The following is a 19,320-nucleotide window of genomic DNA, read 5'->3' as shown; positions in this document are numbered from 1 at the left end:
ACGCCCAGATCCCTTGCGGGGTAGAACGTTCATAAAAAATAAATATGTTCATTTACATAATTTGATTATAGGTTTAGTTAAGTGAAATGTTTTATGGAGTTATTTATGTATTAATTATGTAAATGTGTTATGGATTTTTTTTTTCTTGAGTAGGTACTTAAAGTCAATGGCATTATTTAAATAAAACTCTGAATTACTACCACCACGAGATATTAGTGACTCGCATACAAACTACATTTTACTTTGTTTGGTCAAAAAAAAAAACTTTTACTTTTAAAAAGATAGTCCAAACACCTGATATTTTTCGCCCACTCATTGTTCTTACATGCAGCACTTACATAAGGCACTGTTTTAATAACTTTTTGAGTATTTTAACTATTTCACTCGTGTCACGGATGACGCAATAATGAGCGGCTGGCTGGCTCGGTGACGTGCGGGCGGGTAGCGGGCGGCAGGGATAACAACAAACTGCAAGCGATAGCGTAAACAATTCGTAACGTGAATCATTGAAGAAAAGGCGGGAATATCAACCGAACTTCGGCCGAAGTTCGAATTCGGCACAAAACACCACTTCGTATTAATTATTTAGATTATTCAATGAAGAAAGCAACTGTCCCTTTCCCGTTTCCCGCCAAAAAGCCAGTCCAAAACTTTAAAAATATATTTTGACAGTGACATGACAGCAACTGTCATTTCATTTGACAGATGACGTTTTGGTATTTGGTCCGACGAGCTGCGAAGATCGTGAAATTCACCTTATGTTTACAATTAAACATGGGAAGAGCGTCGCGAGCGAGCTGCCGACTTGACACCGAGGTTTAGATCGTGCGTGTTTGTGATACTAGTGTGATGATGTCTAAGACAAAGAAGCTGCGCGGGTCGTTCCGGTGGACAGCGTGGGACCCGCGCCTGTTGGTGGCGCAGATGGCTGCGGTACAGGCCCTCCTCTACTCGTCTCTGGCGCTGCTGCTGGCGCTGGCGCAGGACCTCACGGGCGCGCCGCGCACCCTCGACCACATCTTCGCCTATCACGTATGTACCACTCTCTGCTGATAATCTGTTCCGTGCTCTTAATTGCCCAATAAATAACGAATATTGCGTTGATTCTCGGTTTCACCGACGTTTAGCGCTACATTGATTTTAATTGATAGGGCAATTAACTGAAACATACACATTTGTAAATTAATTAAACATCTTGATAGAATATTTAATTTTCTCAATAGTTTTTTACTGTACTGTGATTCCCAAACACGTATGATGTAGTAAGTATAAGCACGTTGAGGAACAATGGGGCTGACATGTTATAAAATAGCTTAACAGCTTTGAACTCAAGATTAAAAACAAAGTTTTCCACTATACCATAATGTACATACTTAGGCAGAATGAATGATTCATTCTGTTTAGTAACATTATTACCCCCACTGCCCCCGCCCCGCCTTTGCCCACCTTAGAATAAGTTAATCCTGTAAATGTTTTGTGAATTTGTGTGCAATATAGTGTTTTATTATTATTAATTATACTGAACTAAAACATAGTTTCATTTCAGGAGCTGCATGTCCGTAACAGCGAGGGCTGCTCGGTTATTGCCTCATTTGTGCTCAATGCCATTATTGGAGCTTTTGCTTTGTGGTTGATTGTTGGCAGAACTAAACTATGCTTGGACTTCAGGTTTGTATTTTGTTTCTTAGATAAGAAGTAAATAAGAGTTTTTATTTAAATGTTGAATTGCCACTCCTGTCGCTTACTTTCTATATATTAGGTTGTGTCTTGTTGTTATTGTTAGTGAAAATCTAAGTAATCAGCCAATGTAATGGACTTTCCCAAATATAGGGTACAGTGTACAATTATAGTATATGAAATCTTTTTCCTTTTTTTCTGTATGCCTATGTTTGTAGGTAAACCAAATAAATGTTTTCACCTGCCCATGTGATTCAGATTGCTACAGTTGTTCTTTGTTGATGGTTGCAGCTGCACTTTCCACGGCATCCACCTGGTGGCGTGCTGGCTGTACAACGGCAGCTTCCCGGCCACGCTGTCGTGGTGGACGCTCAACGTGGCCTGCGCCAGCGTCACCTGCGTCGCCGCTGAGTTCCTCTGTCTGCGGACCGAGCTGCAGGTATGTGTGTTGCTTGGCAGGGTAAGAGCCTCTTCTAGTATCATACTTTACCACAGAAAATTTATTTCTATCATATATGCAGTTGGCTGGAAGTGATTTCTTCTTATCCAAAGAAAGCCATGGACAACAGACCTCTTTTGGCAGACAGCAGATCCTCCTTAGTACTAACGATTAAGCTAGTGAGAAAGCTTGCTGTACATACATAGTGAAGTCTAAACAGAGAAAGATAAGACTGACAATTACTTTAGGAATTACTATTTTTCAAATTCAAAGTATGTATTGCACACCACATCCTCTTGCGCCCGAGATTTCTAGACACAATAGTAAAACAAGCTAGGGTTTTTTCTACATTAGGAAAACAGTAACTAACTTTGATGTACTTATATTTTGCAGGCAATTCCCCTGAGCAACATTGGAGCGAAGGTGGACTTATGAGACGCCGCACCGCGCCCGCGGACGGACTGGGGTGGGAAGTGTCGCCGAGATGAGTTCATCAATCAAAAGCATGTATAGACAGCCTATGTACGCCCACCGCTGGGCACGGACCTCCCCTCTATCAACCAGAAGGTAGACAAAGAAAAAATTAACGGTTGATTATTTTTAGTGTAAGATCGAGAAAGCACGCGTGGTGTGCCGACCTCACTTAGAACGGAATAAAGGCTGGAGGATGATGAACAAAAACGCCTATTGAAAGTAGATTTTAGTTCTATCTTACTTGGAACATTACTGCTGATAAGCGCCGCAAGACACTTCTCAATAATAAGATATATAGGTAATATAATGTTACTAGAACTTTATTATAAACGGCATATTTAGGGTTGAACTACACCGCATGCTCACTCGTTGTATCTGCCGCGTGCTGTCGCCCTCTCGCTCTAGCAAATGACGGTTCTAGGACCAGAACTGGATAGAAGCAAAAGACAGCGCGGTGACGTCCGGACAGATGTGGTTCAACCCTTATACTTGCCATAACAGGCACTGACTTCTTTTCACTCAACAAGAAATGAGTCACTGTTTAACGCGATTTGTATTAGAGCCTGTGAGCCGCGCCAAACTGTCGGTGATCTAAAACTGCATCTTCATTCCTGCGATTGGCGTGTTTGGTCGCGTAGTATTTTGTCAATTTTGTACTAAAATAATAACAATAGTATCATCATGTAAAACATATTTCGTGATTCATTTCTGAAATGAAACATAAATAATTGTCAAAATTATTTTGAATTATATCATAACTTGTAATATAACTATGTTGTATGATAATGTAAATAAATTATTTTATGTCAATATAAAATTATTTGAGTAAATCATCTTTGAGTCAGTAGTCTGATGTGAATATAAATATAACTGTGGGTTGAAACAAACAAGAGGTTACATGTCTATAATATTTAATACATTTCAAAACACAATACACATCTGTAACAAATCAGCAACATAAACAATCAATATATCACAAGTGGTCACATTACAATAGCATAAGATCAATTAAATATTCTACTTGATACTCACACTCAAGCCCTCTCATGCGCAATCTTAATGTACACTCGTGTAACCAGTACAGTCGGCTTAGTAACCAGTCACTATCTATTCAATTACTTTCATCTTCATGTACAGTGCACTTGTCACCAGTAACATATGTGTGTGGTGTCCTTCCTTACCTCTCAAATATCAGAACGGACATCTACAAGAGAAACAGTCAGATCTATGGAGTCTGATGTCTCGACAGAGGTCACTGTACACTTGACTTTAATAACCGCTATCTAAAGTGTAAATTCTATCGTTTCCTAGTGTACACTGTCTAACCAGTTACTATCTACAGTCTCTCAACATCGTGACACTCTTAGGAAATATGTCTGTTACAGTAGCGCTCTTATTACGAGTACATTAGAGCAGTGTTGTTCAAACCGCGGTACCTCGGGCCTGCCCTTAAACTTCACAAAATTACATTTATTTAATCATCAAAATGAAGGTCGGTTAAACACCCGCGATGATTTGATTGTTCATAATTTAAATAATTAAAAACAGCGACAGTGCGTGACGACGAGACAGCCACATACTTGTGTCGCCGTCTCGCTCCCACTGCCCGCGGGCGGGCGCCGCGATCCAATTAGCACAGCACTGCAGCAGCGGCTGCGTCCTACCACGGGACCGCGCGTACAACCCTCATCTCAAACATTTCCTAGAGTGTGCGTTGTCCGGTATGGACCAGGTCCGCACGTGATACAATTATTTTGTTATTTTTGTATACATATACTTATTTGCCATCTATTAGAACTATTTTTTTAATGATATTTGGTACCACGTTAAAGAGTTAACCCGAAGTATACGTGTACACATCTGTCGAAATAATTGCACAGCGTCCCGGTCCACACCGCGTGCATACGTTCTGTACCAATTTGACTATAATAATGCTAGCATACTCGCAGCCATCACCTTAAGGTATAATTTACATTGAGCGAGTTATTGACACCACTATATTGGCGAGTCAACGCTGAGCATGTAGGTGTTAAGATTATGTTCGACACCCCACCACAGACCGACGTTTGCTCGCCAACACATTGAAGCCCGTGACTCGCTCGACGTAAATGTATGTACATGTTCCACGGCGGTTGCGAGTGGTCACCTCCCATACACGACACGTATTACATCTATTCGATATCTCGTTACGTATAGTTTAGTTGAAAAATAATCGTACACAAGATACTTGAATTCTCTCGTCCGCCGCGTGTTAAGCCACCCAGTGCATACTTTTAAGATTATCGTAGAGGATAAATACCGTTCTTAGAGTTTTAGAGAATCCGAATACCCGTTCAAGCTAAAAAATGTACTCTGATTTCTACAATAAAGATGTATAGGAAGACAACATAACTACGACAGCGAATGGAAGACTAACACATACAACTACAGATAAACAAATAACCGTCTGCACAATGCGGCGGCGGACGACACGGCCCTAATTCATTGTAGATTCGATTTATCATAGACATAAACATAACATCGCAATAATTATGAGCTTCATAAGCTCCACAACACTGAATACACGATTATGCCTCTCGCTCTCGCACACAGCTACAGTCGCTAGAAGAAAGGGACAACAACATAGCACAAGTGCCGCAAAAGCAATCTTATTGCTCTGCTAATAAGGCCGTCGTGAGTGAAGCGGAGGCGTGGCTTGCAGGAGGTACAGTATAAATATTATAGACTACAGTTGCTGCAGCGGTGAGGTATTCGAACGATCGTCACGGCGTGGGGCTGAGGCTAAATCAGAGGTCGGCCGCACTGCACGCGTTTTCGTACGAATTCGATTCGTGCGTACACGTACGAACACATAATGAAAAATCCCAACTTTCCACATAACACGGGGGCGAGCATACGGCGCCAGCTCAGCTGGTCCTCATAGACTAGTGTTCGTACTAAACCTAACTCGTACGAAAACCTGTCCAAAGTGCTACCGACCTAGAGATACTTTTCTGAAGGCAACCGCAGTCTCTTCGGCCACAGTCGCCTACAAAATAGTACTTTGAAGATTTACTACAAATGTTAAGGAAGGCACTGAACTTTTCGAAATGTCGTACAGGGCCGGTCTGGAGTGGGGATAGGTAATATTAGCGAGGTTATGTATGTGTGTGTGACGTCATCTTACAAACTAGACATTGCTTACGATATCCTCGTACTTCGTACATTGCTTACAACTAGCCTAACAAAACCCGAGTAACATTGCTCATAAAAATAAATAATATCCATCATAAAAAATAAATAATTTTCAACAATAATCATAAAGATCTTGCAATAATCTCTCTTCGTAACTGAGGTGCAAAATATGCTCTATATATCGCTAGCAAACGTATACAATACACAGGGTGTCGGGAACTGGACGATGGTATACAAGAACAGCGGGTGACTGTCTCGCGAGGTGTAAGGTCGATGACCGACCAGAGTCCCGGCGTCATTGTTATTATTGAAGAGCAAAACGCAACCCAGGCTCATATAACGACTACTTGGTTAAGAAAAAGTAGCTGCCTTTCGATGCACGGAATCATTGCATTTTTCGGATGATTGATCACATGGATTCTGCTTGTAATGTCCAATCTAGGAACTGTCTTACAAAGTGATTCTTGACAGTGTTCCCCCAGGAATCGTACCTAAGACGACCAGATGGAAAGACCGACTGTTCAGCTCCCACTATGACAATGATAATTATGTATTCTTTACTAGCCGACACCCTGTGTGTACATTTTATAAAACTTTAAACTACTAATAAACAAATATTCGTTAAGTGCGCGTTCAGATCTCGATGATATGTAGTTTCAAGCAAATTTGAGACGTATCCAATATAATAATCTAAGTTAGGTATGTCTTTTGTGACGAGAATACAATACATAGATGCTGCGTCGTTACAGACGTCTTTAGTTCAGCAAAGAAGCAGATTGATACTTTATACACCTCTCATAGATCGCACGTGACAACCAAGACTGCTAGATTAATAAAACATATTTTTTGTTTATCGTTGATTTTAAGAAAAGACGATGTGTAAAAACTATTTGAGATTTATTATCAATTTATGTAATTGCTAAAGATATGTTCGTCATTAGTAAATTAATATAAAGTAGGTATAATAAAAATATAAATAAAATAGTGTATTTTAGAACTTCCATTTTAATGTACGTAGACTAACTAGTCTCGGTTGTCACGAACGAACATCTCGCAAGACAGAGAATGGATTTGTTTCCAACGGCTCACAATACTGGCTCGAGGTAGACTGTTAGAGGCGCAACGCAAATGTTGCGACTTTTATATAGAATCATGTAGAATGACCAGCCAAGTCGCGACAAGTCGCGCTATAGTCACGTCCCGACTACAAGTCAAGATTGTATGTTCCCATACTCAAGTTGGGTCAAGATTCACTCAACTTGATACGAACAGAGCTAAGCGTGAGTGAATATCTGTGCTGGTGGGGATGTATCAAAGATACCGATTTTATAATATACAGATCATTACAATGATACACAGTTCTGAAATAATAGTTACCCATTCATGTGTACAAGACGTGTAAAGAGAACGGTGCTCTGGCTCATTTACCCAGAACGCCGTACAGCAGACAGATCAGAAGCAGCCCCCCCGCTAGTGGCCAGTCTCGTCGTCCTCCCGGATGACGGCGTCGGCCTCGTGGCGCGCACGCTCCGCCTCCAGCGCCGCCAGCTTCTGCAAGGGGCACGGCACGGGGTACATCAGCTACGCCTGTGTGGGCTGGCTTTCCCTTCGCGGGTTAGAAGGTCAGACAGACAGTCACTTTTGTAAAAAACTGGACTTATCAAATCTTCAAGTTAGGTGAGCGGACTCCGTGAGAAACGACATAACGCTAGATAATTTACTACGAAACAAATTGCAAGTGCTTACGATACACAGATGTCAGAATTGACCTTTTGGTTTTCGATAACATTATTTAAAGGTTTTGTTTTTATTTCGACTTGAAAATTGGGATGGCCAATAATATCTTCCAGTTGAGGTAAGCAGTGACATGGATAATGCTACTCACGTCCGGAGAGTCTATCACGATGATGCGCCCGTCCACCCGGGGCGCCAGCTCGCACGAAGACTGCTCCAGGTCATCAAGGGACGCGCGGCGAGTCAACCTGGAGAACAAGCATATAACTCACATCTGTAGTCGGTATAACGGTGGCCAGTGTGTTTTGGTGTGTGTTGTGCATTGTGGTGCAGTGTGTGATGAATTGTTGGTGCATTTTGGTGAAATGTGTGGTGCAGGATGTTGTGCAGTATGATGCAGTGTGTGGGACAGTATGGTGGTGTGTGGTGCAGCGTGGTGGTGTGTGTGTGTGTGGTGCAGTGTGGCGGTGTGTGGTGTGTGGTGCAGCGTGGTGGTGTGTATATGGTGCAGTGTGGTGGTGTGTGTGGTGCAGTGTGGTGGTGTGTGTGGTGCAGTGTGGTGGTGTGTGTGGTGCAGTGTGGTGGTGTGTGTGGTGCAGTGTGGTGGTGTGTGTGGTGCAGTGTGGTGGTGTGTGTGGTGCAGTGTGGTGGTGTGTGTGGTGCAGTGTGGTGGTGTGTGTGGTGCAGTGTGGTGGTGTGTGTGGTGCAGTGTGGTGGTGTGTGTGGTGCAGTGTGGTGGTGTGTGTGGTGCAGTGTGGTGGTGTGTGTGGTGCAGTGTGGTGGTGTGTGTGGTGCAGTGTGGTGGTGTGTGTGTGGTGCAGTGTGGTGGTGTGTGTGGTGCAGTGTGGCGGTGTGTGGTGTGTGGTGCAGCGTGGTGGTGTGTATATGGTGCAGTGTGGTGGTGTGTGTGGTGCAGTGTGGTGGTGTGTGGTGCAGTGTGGTGGTGTGTGTGGTGCAGTGTGGTGGTGTGTGTGGTGCAGTGTGGTGGTGTGTGTGGTGCAGTGTGGTGGTGTGTGTGGTGCAGTGTGGTGGTGTGTGTGGTGCAGTGTGGTGGTGTGTGTGGTGCAGTGTGGTGGTGTGTGTGGTGCAGTGTGGTGGTGTGTGTGGTGCAGTGTGGTGGTGTGTGGTGCAGTGCGTACCTGTGCGGCGCGTGGTGCGCGTTGGGGTCGGCGAGGCTGGCGGCGCGGCGCAGCGCGGGCGGGGGGTCGGCGGCCTCCAGCAGCTTCACCAGGCTGTGGCTGCGGGGGAGGGGGAGGGGGGCGTGAGGACACAGATCGGCGAAATAGTGCTAACCCAAACAGCACGTCTGTGTATAGTTACCGCCTGCTGAGCGTGACAAGCGACTGCCGGTGGCGGCTGTGGCGGGCGCGGCCGGTGCGCACGTTGATGGCCGCGAAGTGGTTCTGGATGCACAGCCCCACCTCCGGGCACATGTCCTCGTCCACCTGCAGCCGACGAATCGATCGTTAGTTCAACTAAAAGTAATTATTTTATTTTTGTTTTTTATATCAGTTACTGATAAATGTCTGACCACTAATCCAGAACTCGACCGGCAGATAGCAGATACAGACAGTTTATCAGCAAACGGTAAAACTTAAATAGATAAACTCACGCAACATTCTGTAATTAAAATAGACAAAGTACAAAAAGTCCCTTGGTATTAAAGTCCTCAAAACCCATACGGTAAACCATTACATATAACAAGGGGCCCAATAGCCAACCCTGAGGTACTTCAAACATAACAATAAGAGTTATTAGAATATTTTTACTTCCAATTTCTGTAGTCAATTTATTTCATAAAAGCATTACGTTAAATAAATAATCGGTAGACTTCATAATGAAACTTTTTTTTTTTATTAAAGTAACTATGAATAAACACGCCAAAGGCTTTGCAAAAATCAACCATGACTGACACATGAAAGGTAGAAAGGTGGCTTAGCAGATGTCTAGGATTCAAAATGTAGCCGTTGCGAGCTCTTCGGCTTAACATTCAGTGCTGTAGAGTGTCCGAGGTGAGTGGGGTGCGAGGTGCTTGTAGTGCAGTATACCGACCAGCACGGGGCACTTCTTGAGCACGCTGTAGCCGTCGTTGCCGGCGGCCAGGTACAGCTTGCAGGCCAGGCGGTAGTGCTGGGCGCGGCCCAGGTACTCGTCGCCCACCTTCACCGAGCGCTCCAGCACGCGCGCCCCGGCCGCCCGCGACGGGTCGAAGGCGAACGACACGCCCGCCACCTGCGGGGACAGCTTGCTTTACACCAGACCCGATATCACGCTCGCGGACGTCACGTCTGCGACCCGTTTCTCCAGCAGTAGGCTTCGACCGTAGTCTAGCCGTCGTAAGTAATCAGTTATGAGCGAAAATAACATTACATATAAAAATATTTTCGCCCTCACCTGCGGGAAGCGTCCCTCGAGGCTGGGATACTTGCTCACGGCGTTCTCGAGCGCCTCCAGGATCTGTTCCCCGCTGGCGTCCAGCACCACCAGGGGGTCGCGCATGGGGATGACGGCGGACAGGTCTCGCAGCGTGAAGTCGCCGGCCTCGTGGACGCGGTCCGAGCGGAACGTGCCTGCGCCACGGCGGGGTGACAGAAGTGGGACACGTTCATGCATCGCTCACATCACGTTTCAAAGCGGAAATAACTTATAGGTAGGATAGAATTTAAACTTTAATGTAGTCTTGGCTTTCAGTAAAGATTTACAAACGATCTTTGAAGATACTGATATCTGGTTTGGTTACTACCATAAAACTTTCCGCTTGCAAAATGCTTCTATTTACCTGACTACGGCGAAGCAAAAAGAAAGGTTATGTATTTAACCACTATGTATGTATGTACCCTGTGTACTTCTCTGTACGTCTGTTCCCTCCCAACTTCTAAACCTGTGCCTATAGCGTTGGGCACTCTGGGCTAGTTCTCTCCACAACTCTCTCAGGCATGGTCAGACATTATTATCCTAATTTTGTGAGCTATGAATCTCGTCTGAAGCAACCCTCCAATGAGCCTAGTACAACACGTCGCGTATTACCCGAGTTGAGTATGACGAGGTCGGCGTTGGTGGCGGCCAGGATGACGTCACACACCCAGTTGCCCAGGTTGGTCTCCTCGCGCCGCACGTGCGTGAACCTCCCCTCCAGAGACACGCTGAAGCGGCCCAGCACCTCCTCCATCTTGCCTTCCACCATCGCTGCAATGTACACAGCATCAACAATCACTTTGTGAAACCCCCTCGATTGTGGGTTACCTCGGTACCAGGCTTTCACAAATGAGTTATTAATTTATCTTAAGTGCAGTGCAGTCACTGACATAGTTGACTCGACCATTATAGACGGCCATACTCATCTATCACGTTGGTCTAAGAGAAAGCTCTGTGAGATGTGGGTACTTAAATCATCTTGCGATGGATGCACCTCTGACTACCCCAATCGGGATGTAGTTATGAGGTTACCTAGTATGTTTATGTATGTTGTGAAATATTTTCCTATTTTGGTTAAGACATTTTTCCATCAGGTTCCATGATTATAAAAAATCTATAGACCCGGCTACTATTTAGGTGAAGTCGGCCATTGAACTTTCAACCCACACGAAAACAGAAGATAAAATCGACTGTAATTTGAATTGGAGATTTTAGAAGGAGTAAATTAGAGACTCCCAACTTTATGCCAGGTTTATTTGGATAAAGGAACACCTAAATATTTACCAAAGTACTTGAACCGACCGTGTCAAAACGTCATACCGTTATACTTGTCCAATATAGGCTTCAACACGGGATCCTCCGGGTAATCGCTGGTGACGTCGACACGCTCCACCGTGATGACAGGCTTGCTGCCCGCCGCCGACCCCGCTGGGAACGACAGCGTGATGCACGAGAACTGACGGAAGTCCGTGCCACTCTTCACTATCAGCTTGCCTGCCACCTGCGATTGTATACAGACCATGATGATGAGGATATTCCATGACATTGCGTGTAAATAAGAGGCTTGAGTTAACCTACTTAAAATTGTCGTCATATTTTTAAACTTTAAAGGATATGATATGAAAGAGAGGAAGGGGAAGACCAAGAAGAGCTTACATGGAATATATTACAGAAAAGGTTAACGTCGTGTCTTATAGGGAAGTCAAGGTATTGACCTTTGTTAGACTGGAATGGAAAATGCTATACCGACATGAGCGTGGCTCTTAAATTGCTGATGATGAAAGGATATGATCATGATGAAGTTTTTATGATGATGAAAGTGGATGATGATGAATGACGGGTGAATTATCTTTCATCGAACTATACCACGATTCAATATCCTACTTTCCTCAAAGATCGATTTTCGTACGTACGTCACTAAATAAAATGCCAGTATTAGGCCGATCGCTCCTCGGCCGTGTTTTTGTACGAATTCATAAACGTACAAATACTGGTCTACGACGATGAACTCGCAGCTAGAGTGCGCGCCCGTAGTACTTGGAAGGTAAGGATTCCAGAGTATTCATACGTGTACGATTCGTACGTAACCGCGTGAAGGCGTGCGGTCGCCCTGAGTGCAGCCGGCTAGCGCCGTGGTGGCCGTACCTCCTTGACCTCGTAGACGTGGTCGTGTCCGCCCAGGATGAGGTCGATGTCGGGGCAGGCGGCCGCCAGCCGCTCGTCGTTGCGCGTGCGCATGTGCGTCAGCGCGATCACCACCGCGCAGCCCTGCGGGCAACGGCACTATCGTGTCAATAGGGTAGCTCACAAGTAGGGCAGGGTGCGTTTTCCATTAAGTATAGCTGTAAGGCACAAAGACCTTTTAGAATCCGCACCGCATTGTTTAACTATTGTGTCTAGAAATCTGGGCCGCGAGAGGATACAGTGTAATAAATAGTCATAAATTCAAAAAGATCTAGAAACTTGTGTGTGTGTGTGTAAATGTAGATGTTTTTGTTTCAAAGCTTGTTTCTTTGGAAAATGTGCTATTATTATTAGCCTAATTGGTCCCTTACAAGGCCTGTCCCAAGTCTCGTCCAACTCTCGACATGTCGTAGTCTTGTGCGAGTGAGAGCTCCAATCTCGTCTATAACCAGCTAGTGCAGCTACTGTGTCCGCCCTGTGGCACCCAGTGTTGACAGTCTTTGGACATAAATAGGTTACATACGCCACGCCTGTTTCCCGTTGGGGTAGGCAGAGACCACGGAATTTCACTTACTACGATCCTGACAAACCACCTTCACTGCCTCCACTTTCATCAAATACATGCATGCTCGCCGGTTTCTAGACCTGATCGTGGTATATACGCCTGGACCTTCCTTCTCTATATCAAGTAGTAGTAGTAAGTAGTCTATCGCGGTATATATCGTGTTTGAGGTGGTGCTTCTGACCTCTTGTTTGAGCTGGTGCGCGAGCTGGTTGCCGGCCTGCACGAAGTCGATGTAAGTCACCTCCTCCGGGTTGATGGTGGCCAGCGTCTCCAGCCACTCCTGACGAGAACAACCAGGGGATATACATACTAAACAAGATATGGGGAAGTATTATTACCTAATATGTGCCGAAAGTGTTTGCATGTAGCGTACAAGATAAACGGAATCATTGGTTATATTACATGAAGGACACTTGACATATTGCTATGTCAACCGCAACACGCGTAATAGTATTTATTATGATTAGAATAAGAAAAATAGGTTTATATGTCGTAAAAAACCGATAAAGTATCGGCCGAGATAGATGTGTCACGGCCATCTTGCGACTATGTTAGGTATGATCACTATCAGCGTATGTACACTTTCCATTGTCGTCTTCATTATGTTTTATGTGAGCTTTTCTTGTAGATTTGCCTCAGATGACATCCACTACTTGGTCGGACAAATGCGGGCGTCCCCGCACCCAGTACAAAATTTAAGACTACAGACCTGATGGTACCAACAAATGATTTTAGAACTCGTAATCGAATTCATATTTGGATCATAAATGATTATCACGTGTTCAGTGGTGAAGGAAAACATCGTGAGGATACCCACATACTCGACATGCGTTTCTGATGTACGTGACCTGTACTGGGCTGGTATTCCCTTCGGGTTGGAACATCCTACAAACCGCACCTGTCAAATCTTTAGGTTAGGTAACGGACCCTGTGAATACGGGATAACACTAGGAAGAAGGGCGAACAACGTTGACCTCGCCGGCGGGGTGAGTGTATGTATCGATGTGGAGGTGTGTGGGCACCTGCTCGACGAGCCCGATGAAGCCGAGGCTGAGTCCGGCGGCGGCGGCGGCGTGCGTGATGCGGCCGTCGCCCAGCGGGCGGCCCGTCTCGCGGTCCAGCACGTTGGACATCAGCCACGGGAACTTGCACTGCGACACGCGAGCTGACAGCTCCTCCAGCCCAAAGTCTGCACACCAACCAACGGGACATTTATAGCTGTGTCAAGAAAATCTCCAACTAAGACACCACGTAAATTAGCAATTCCGAACAATGCGACAGACGGCGACGTCGCGCGTCAGCAGTTGCAGTCGTGTTTCGAAATCTGTCTCATACGCGTTAATACTCCTACATAGTGGCGTGCAGTCGTCGCGTCATACCCCGTCACTGTGAGCCGATGCTGTCTGCCGTCTGCCGAATAGCACTTTATGTCTCAAAATTAAGAGACAAGAAAGCGTCCCACGGTAAGAAAATGTGAGTGTAATTCTATAGTGTGTGATAGCAGACTAAACTCACCAAAGTCGTGGTTCCCGAACACGGCGCAGTGCGTGCCCACCTCGTTGAGCACCGGCACCATCTGCTCGCCCTTCGTGTACGTGCTCACTGGAACACAGACATCCACAATTGTATAAAACTAGAAAAGATATGCTTTGTTTTAGTAAAAGATTTGAGAACAAACAAATATAACACTAACTAAAATTAAACTAATGTATTCTGCATGTGAACAAAAATTTATAATGTTCTTATTCTTATAAAGGAATTATCGCTACCAATATTCAAAAGTAAACTAAAACAATTTCAATTGAATGTTTATACTTGTTGGTTATCATGTATTATAGGATTTAGGAATATTGTGAATTTTAAGTTAGATTTTATTAGTTATAGAATGGCAACTCTCCACCCCTTTACAATTCGTATCGAGCGGCGACCTCACCTCCTTTGGATCTTATTTTAGCCGCTAAGGAGTAAGGAGGAGCGCGCATACTGTCCGTCTCGCTCGCACTCAAACGTTAGACGGCACGCGGTAGGAATGTGATTTTTGTACGAAGGGTCCGGGGTGAGCTCACTGGTTGTTAGGGAGATTATTCCAGCGGCAAGTATAGGCAAGGTGTGACGCGAGTGGAGAACGGAGTGTGTAGTGGTACTCACGCATGCTGGGCGAGAATGCGTCGCCGCTGAACAGCACGAGCGGGTGGCGCGGCTGCAGCGCCTTCACGGCCGAGCTGAAGCGCAGCGCGCCGCCCACCGGCTCCGTGTCTGGCGGGGACCACAGGCATTAGAGTGCGTCTCCAATGAAGTGAAACCGGGTAAAATCGATTAACCACAGCGTGCGAGAAAATGTCAAAATTCCCTCTCTCTTTCTTTTTCTTTTTTTTGGTTGGTCGATTCCACAAGGATTTAGTGTTTTATGAAATACTATCCGAAACTAGTCTAGTCTTCGGATTTTTTTTTTATAAACCACGAACCAACCATGTATCCAAGCAAATAAAATTATTCTATTCTAAAAAAATATCTAGAATTTAATGTATTTGTCTTAGCTGTTCTCTACTTCTTCTGCTGTCTTATATTACTGCATATAAAGGAAAACATCGTGAGGAAATCTATATGCCCCAATAATATCAGAGGTGTATGACTGTCTCTGATGGGCGCTGAAAGATATGTCGAACCCGTGCCAAATTATTTATAAGCGAACGCTGTTTCCGTGGTTCGACTTATTATTATTAAATCGAATTCCGGATCAGGCGTTGCCCTAGCTCCCGAAATTGTTTATTCCGGAGGGTATAACCTCAACTATTTAACAGACACATTTTTTCAGCAGAGACTGCCTTCTGACTCTTCTTATCCGAAGAGAACTGTTTTCTCTTATGGGGGAATTTGTGTAACACGGTTGACTGGTTTAGTTCATACGCGTTAAACATGGTGGCTGATAGTTTTCCAAAAAGGTAGATACATAAGGGTACTCACTGGAGGTCTGCTCGATGTTGTAGACGTCGTTGTAGTGCAGCAGCAGCACGGACTGGTGCATGTCTGCGGGCGGCGGCGCGGCGCCGCGCAGCGAGCTCACGGCGCGACTGCCGGCTGCGCGGACCTCCAGCGACGCCTGCGACACCACGCGCGACGTTAACGCACAGCCGACTGCGCGAGACAGCCGCGACAGTGGCGGCGGCAGGGCTTGAAAGCGGTTAGGGCACCGGCAACCTCATACCTACTTTATTATACCTTAACTGCTTTCAAGCCCTGGGCGGTAGCGACCATGAATCACACACGCTCCGTATTTTAGACGATCAGCCCCATTGATGAAGGTTCACCCTGACCAGACAAGCAGCAAACTGCATTGCAAATGTTACATTCCGCCCCTGACCTGACCTACCCCACCCAATGAGCAAAATTTAATAAATACTTACATACCAGTTAGATCCACAGCGGTCGTGTATTACTAAAATACCTATTACGATCACAGAACTACTTATCTTAACATAACATATAACTGCAAGCATTTTCCGCCACGGCAGGCAGGGTGTTTTACAACCACCAACATACAAACTACCTATTTATTCAGCACTGAGCAGTGGTTCTAGAGTTTGGTGGGGGTTGGGCAAGAAATGAGCCTTCCCAAGGACAGCATAAGTACATAACTTGCATACACCACCCCGTTACATCAAGCACACCCTGAACAATCTTTGTAAACATCTTCGCAGATTGACGAATCTTTCCATCACATTGACAAGTCAAACCCCAAAGGATGTGTCTACAATATAAACAGCAGTTATCTGCGCATAATAAACATCATTAAACACGAAATAGAAATTTACAAGAAGCTCACCAGATATTTGTTCACCATCATTTCAGAGGTGTACTCCAGTACCGTCTAAGCCACTCGCGCCGCGGCTCGCGACGACATAGCAATATTTCCGACCAGTGACACTTGGGGTGCTCCAAGGTCGATACAATTTGGCACCTGCCGGTTGCCCAAACCGTTACTTGCAGACCCCCGCGCATACTAAGCACCCGGCCATTCAATACCACACCAAACATAGACTCATGTGAACGCAATTACAATTAACACTGTTAAATGACTCTGTTAAAAGTGCTAGTATTACAAATTGGCTTTGAAATAGCAAGCCACTGTGATACGAACGAATGATAATTTTATTAATTTTCGTGAGTGTAAATATCATACAAATATAAAAACTTGTCGCTGTGGTCGTGTGTGTCACCGGCGCGCGTCTTAAACGGGGAGCGCCGCCGCTGGAGCGATCCCCGGTACCGGACTTGCCCCAATGAGTTATTACTTTATCTTATGTGCAATTTTCACTAACACAACCAGCTTGATAGCCAACGACCTATTGACCTATAAATCGTTCTAACAGAATACTCAAGTGAAGCGTGGGTAACGGGTTCATGTCGATGTATGTACCTCTGACTAGCCCAGATTATAGCCGCTTACATTATGGCAAAAATATAATGATTTAGAATGCTACACCCAAAAGAGCGTGGCCCTTAATTACGAACGATGATGACGGAAAATATTTGCGGTTATTATTATTAAAAATATTAAACTAATGATAAGAAAATTGAATTATAAAATTCCGATGTACAAAACAAAGCTTCAAAAATCGTATTTAACTTAATATTCAGAACTGAAAAGTATTTCTCCATGTCTGTCTTAGACTAAGCATACACATTTACTGTGCTATAGGTACAGAAAAAAATATTGCACAGATGAAGATGATAATATCTAAATAAAAACCTCCAAACAAGGAGAAGGTGTCATAAAGTGACCAATAAAATACAGAATTTTCCAGAAGTTCTATTGGAAGTGCAGATTAACAGGCAATGAAGGAAGAACTAGATAACCAGGTATAGACAACATCCAATAAGTACATGTGCTGCTGGCCTGACAGAGGCTGTGTGCTTACTCTTTTCAAAGTGTGAAGTGTTACGTGTGCTTTTGGCAGTTTAAACTAAAATATTCAAAGCAGGGACAGACTACGTTCATATACAGACGTAAGTCATAATTACTGGTTTCATAAGAAACAGAAATGCTCCTGTTTCTATCCAGTACTTAATACAAATAAAGAATAAATAAACAGAAAACAATTGTGCAATGTATCTACCCGGTCTTACCATTCCAAAAGACCAACTGAAAAGAAGCAAGGAGAGACTAAGACTACAAGCTTCACAACGTGTACCAATCGTGCAGTACTGATAGAGCCAGTTGGAGCAACGTGCCTGCTTGAGCCAGCCCACGACGGAGCGCACGGACGAGCCCACGTCGGGCGGGTCGGGCGCCGCCGCGTCGATGAGGTCCCCCCAGCGCGAGCGCAGCGCCGCCGAAGCCGCGAACGAGGCCATGCCGCCACCGGGGCCCCCGCCCGCTGCCCCCGCTGGCCGGACCACGCACGCTCTACACACTGACAGCGCCACCATCAATACCATCTTATACTACCACCACAGGTCAACAGTTCAGTTATATCTTGGCCACATCAGACTATAAGGACTTTGATGTGTCAGTTGTTGTTCCGTCAGGTTGCTACTGTATGATAGTTTATTCCTTTAAAGGTACAAAACCTAAAGGTCAAAAAGACTTGGTGATGTTGTGATCTCACATGGATTCTGTCATAATTATTTTATTTAAGTCTTTTAAAATATGTGTCAAACTGTTATTATGTGCTTATTACATAATTTAAACCTAAAGATTATTATCGCTTTATCAGTAATCTAAAGACAAGCGACATATTGAGGATGTATGCAAGTGTTCTAACATGGACGGCAAGGTCAAGGTATAATGATGCTATTCAGTGTTGGTTTGTGGCGAGTGCACAGTTGAAGAGATTCCATTCATTATAAACTGCCAGTGTAACACCACTCTAGATGAATATTCGAGATAAACACGCAAATCCAGGTCAAGGTCACTGTGTGTCCCACATGAAACTAATTTTCACTCAAGTGTTCCAGTTAAACAGTTCCTACACACATGCCACTTGTATTTTCACTGTATTTGTATCGAGGACCTTGAAATTATACGAGACGCGACACATCTACAACACTCAATCACTCGACTTCAAGGTCTATACATTTTTTTCGATCAAAAATATCTCCCGCGATATTTTTAGCAGCGCAAGGAAGCTGTATGCGCCGCAGACGCGGCGGGTGCAGCCGACGACATCGCTGGTGCGGCCAGCCAGCTGCTCACTGCGCCTGCTGACTGAGGCTGCCTTACAGTGTCTAGGCTAGGTCAAGGCAACCTCTATTAGGTATTTCAGACGCTACTGATAATATCACATTTGCATAACAGTCACTTTTTTCACACAATTGAATCCCAGACACACTCCTTTTGTTTACAAATACTTGCAACACTACATTATCACTGTATTCCATTCCTCGTAACTGCAGTTTCAGTAAAATATTAATAAATAAAACAATATTTTTTATGCAGTTTGAGACTTACCTAACAGACTGGAGGCTCTCTGGAGTTAACTATGTTTCTTCATGCACGAATTCTGGACGTTTTAATTCACAATATTGAAGAAAATTAAGTAAAATATTGAAATTGTATATTTTCGGCCGGAATTTATTGATATAATTCGAATAGCGCACCCATTGAACGGAATACCGACGGCCAACTGTCAACGTCAAATTTGGCTGTCAAACTCGC

General features: G+C 44.6%; 2 protein-coding genes across 4 annotated transcripts; one reads left to right on the top strand and one right to left on the bottom strand.

The window, feature by feature from the left end:
• The first annotated feature begins 718 nt into the window (after window positions 1-718).
• LOC126376717 (protein SYS1 homolog) lies at window positions 719-3,420 on the top strand. The gene is made up of 4 exons (XM_050024272.1): window positions 719-1,032; window positions 1,547-1,668; window positions 1,969-2,116; window positions 2,510-3,420. Exons 1-4 carry the CDS (start codon window positions 850-852, stop codon window positions 2,549-2,551), a joined length of 495 nt encoding a protein of 164 aa, XP_049880229.1. The 5' UTR covers window positions 719-849; the 3' UTR covers window positions 2,552-3,420.
• Window positions 3,421-3,484: 64 nt separating this feature from the next.
• On the bottom strand, window positions 3,485-19,298 carry LOC126376525 (mannosylglucosyl-3-phosphoglycerate phosphatase). Of its 3 annotated transcripts, XM_050023975.1 has the most exons (16): window positions 19,114-19,298; window positions 17,895-18,076; window positions 15,627-15,762; window positions 14,811-14,918; window positions 14,178-14,264; window positions 13,685-13,851; window positions 12,844-12,942; window positions 12,059-12,181; window positions 11,234-11,414; window positions 10,526-10,684; window positions 9,893-10,068; window positions 9,551-9,730; window positions 8,819-8,943; window positions 8,638-8,736; window positions 7,650-7,746; window positions 3,485-7,315 (listed from the first exon to the last, which is right to left on the bottom strand). In XM_050023975.1, the coding sequence occupies exons 2-16, from the start codon at window positions 18,015-18,017 to the stop codon at window positions 7,235-7,237; spliced, it is 1,941 nt and encodes a 646-aa protein (XP_049879932.1). In that variant the 5' UTR covers window positions 18,018-18,076; window positions 19,114-19,298; the 3' UTR covers window positions 3,485-7,234. The 3 variants fall into 3 exon arrangements, with proteins under 3 accessions (XP_049879932.1, XP_049879933.1, XP_049879931.1); XM_050023976.1 differs by lacking the exon at window positions 17,895-18,076 and having other exon boundaries at window positions 19,114-19,297; XM_050023974.1 differs by lacking the exon at window positions 19,114-19,298 and having other exon boundaries at window positions 17,895-19,024.
• Window positions 19,299-19,320: the final 22 nt, after the last annotated feature.

The sequence above is a fragment of the Pectinophora gossypiella genome, chromosome 21 (genome assembly GCF_024362695.1).
Source record: "Pectinophora gossypiella chromosome 21, ilPecGoss1.1, whole genome shotgun sequence".
In the NCBI taxonomy this organism is placed as follows: domain Eukaryota; kingdom Metazoa; phylum Arthropoda; class Insecta; order Lepidoptera; family Gelechiidae; genus Pectinophora; species Pectinophora gossypiella.
This window is presented reverse-complemented; position numbering and strand designations above follow the sequence as displayed.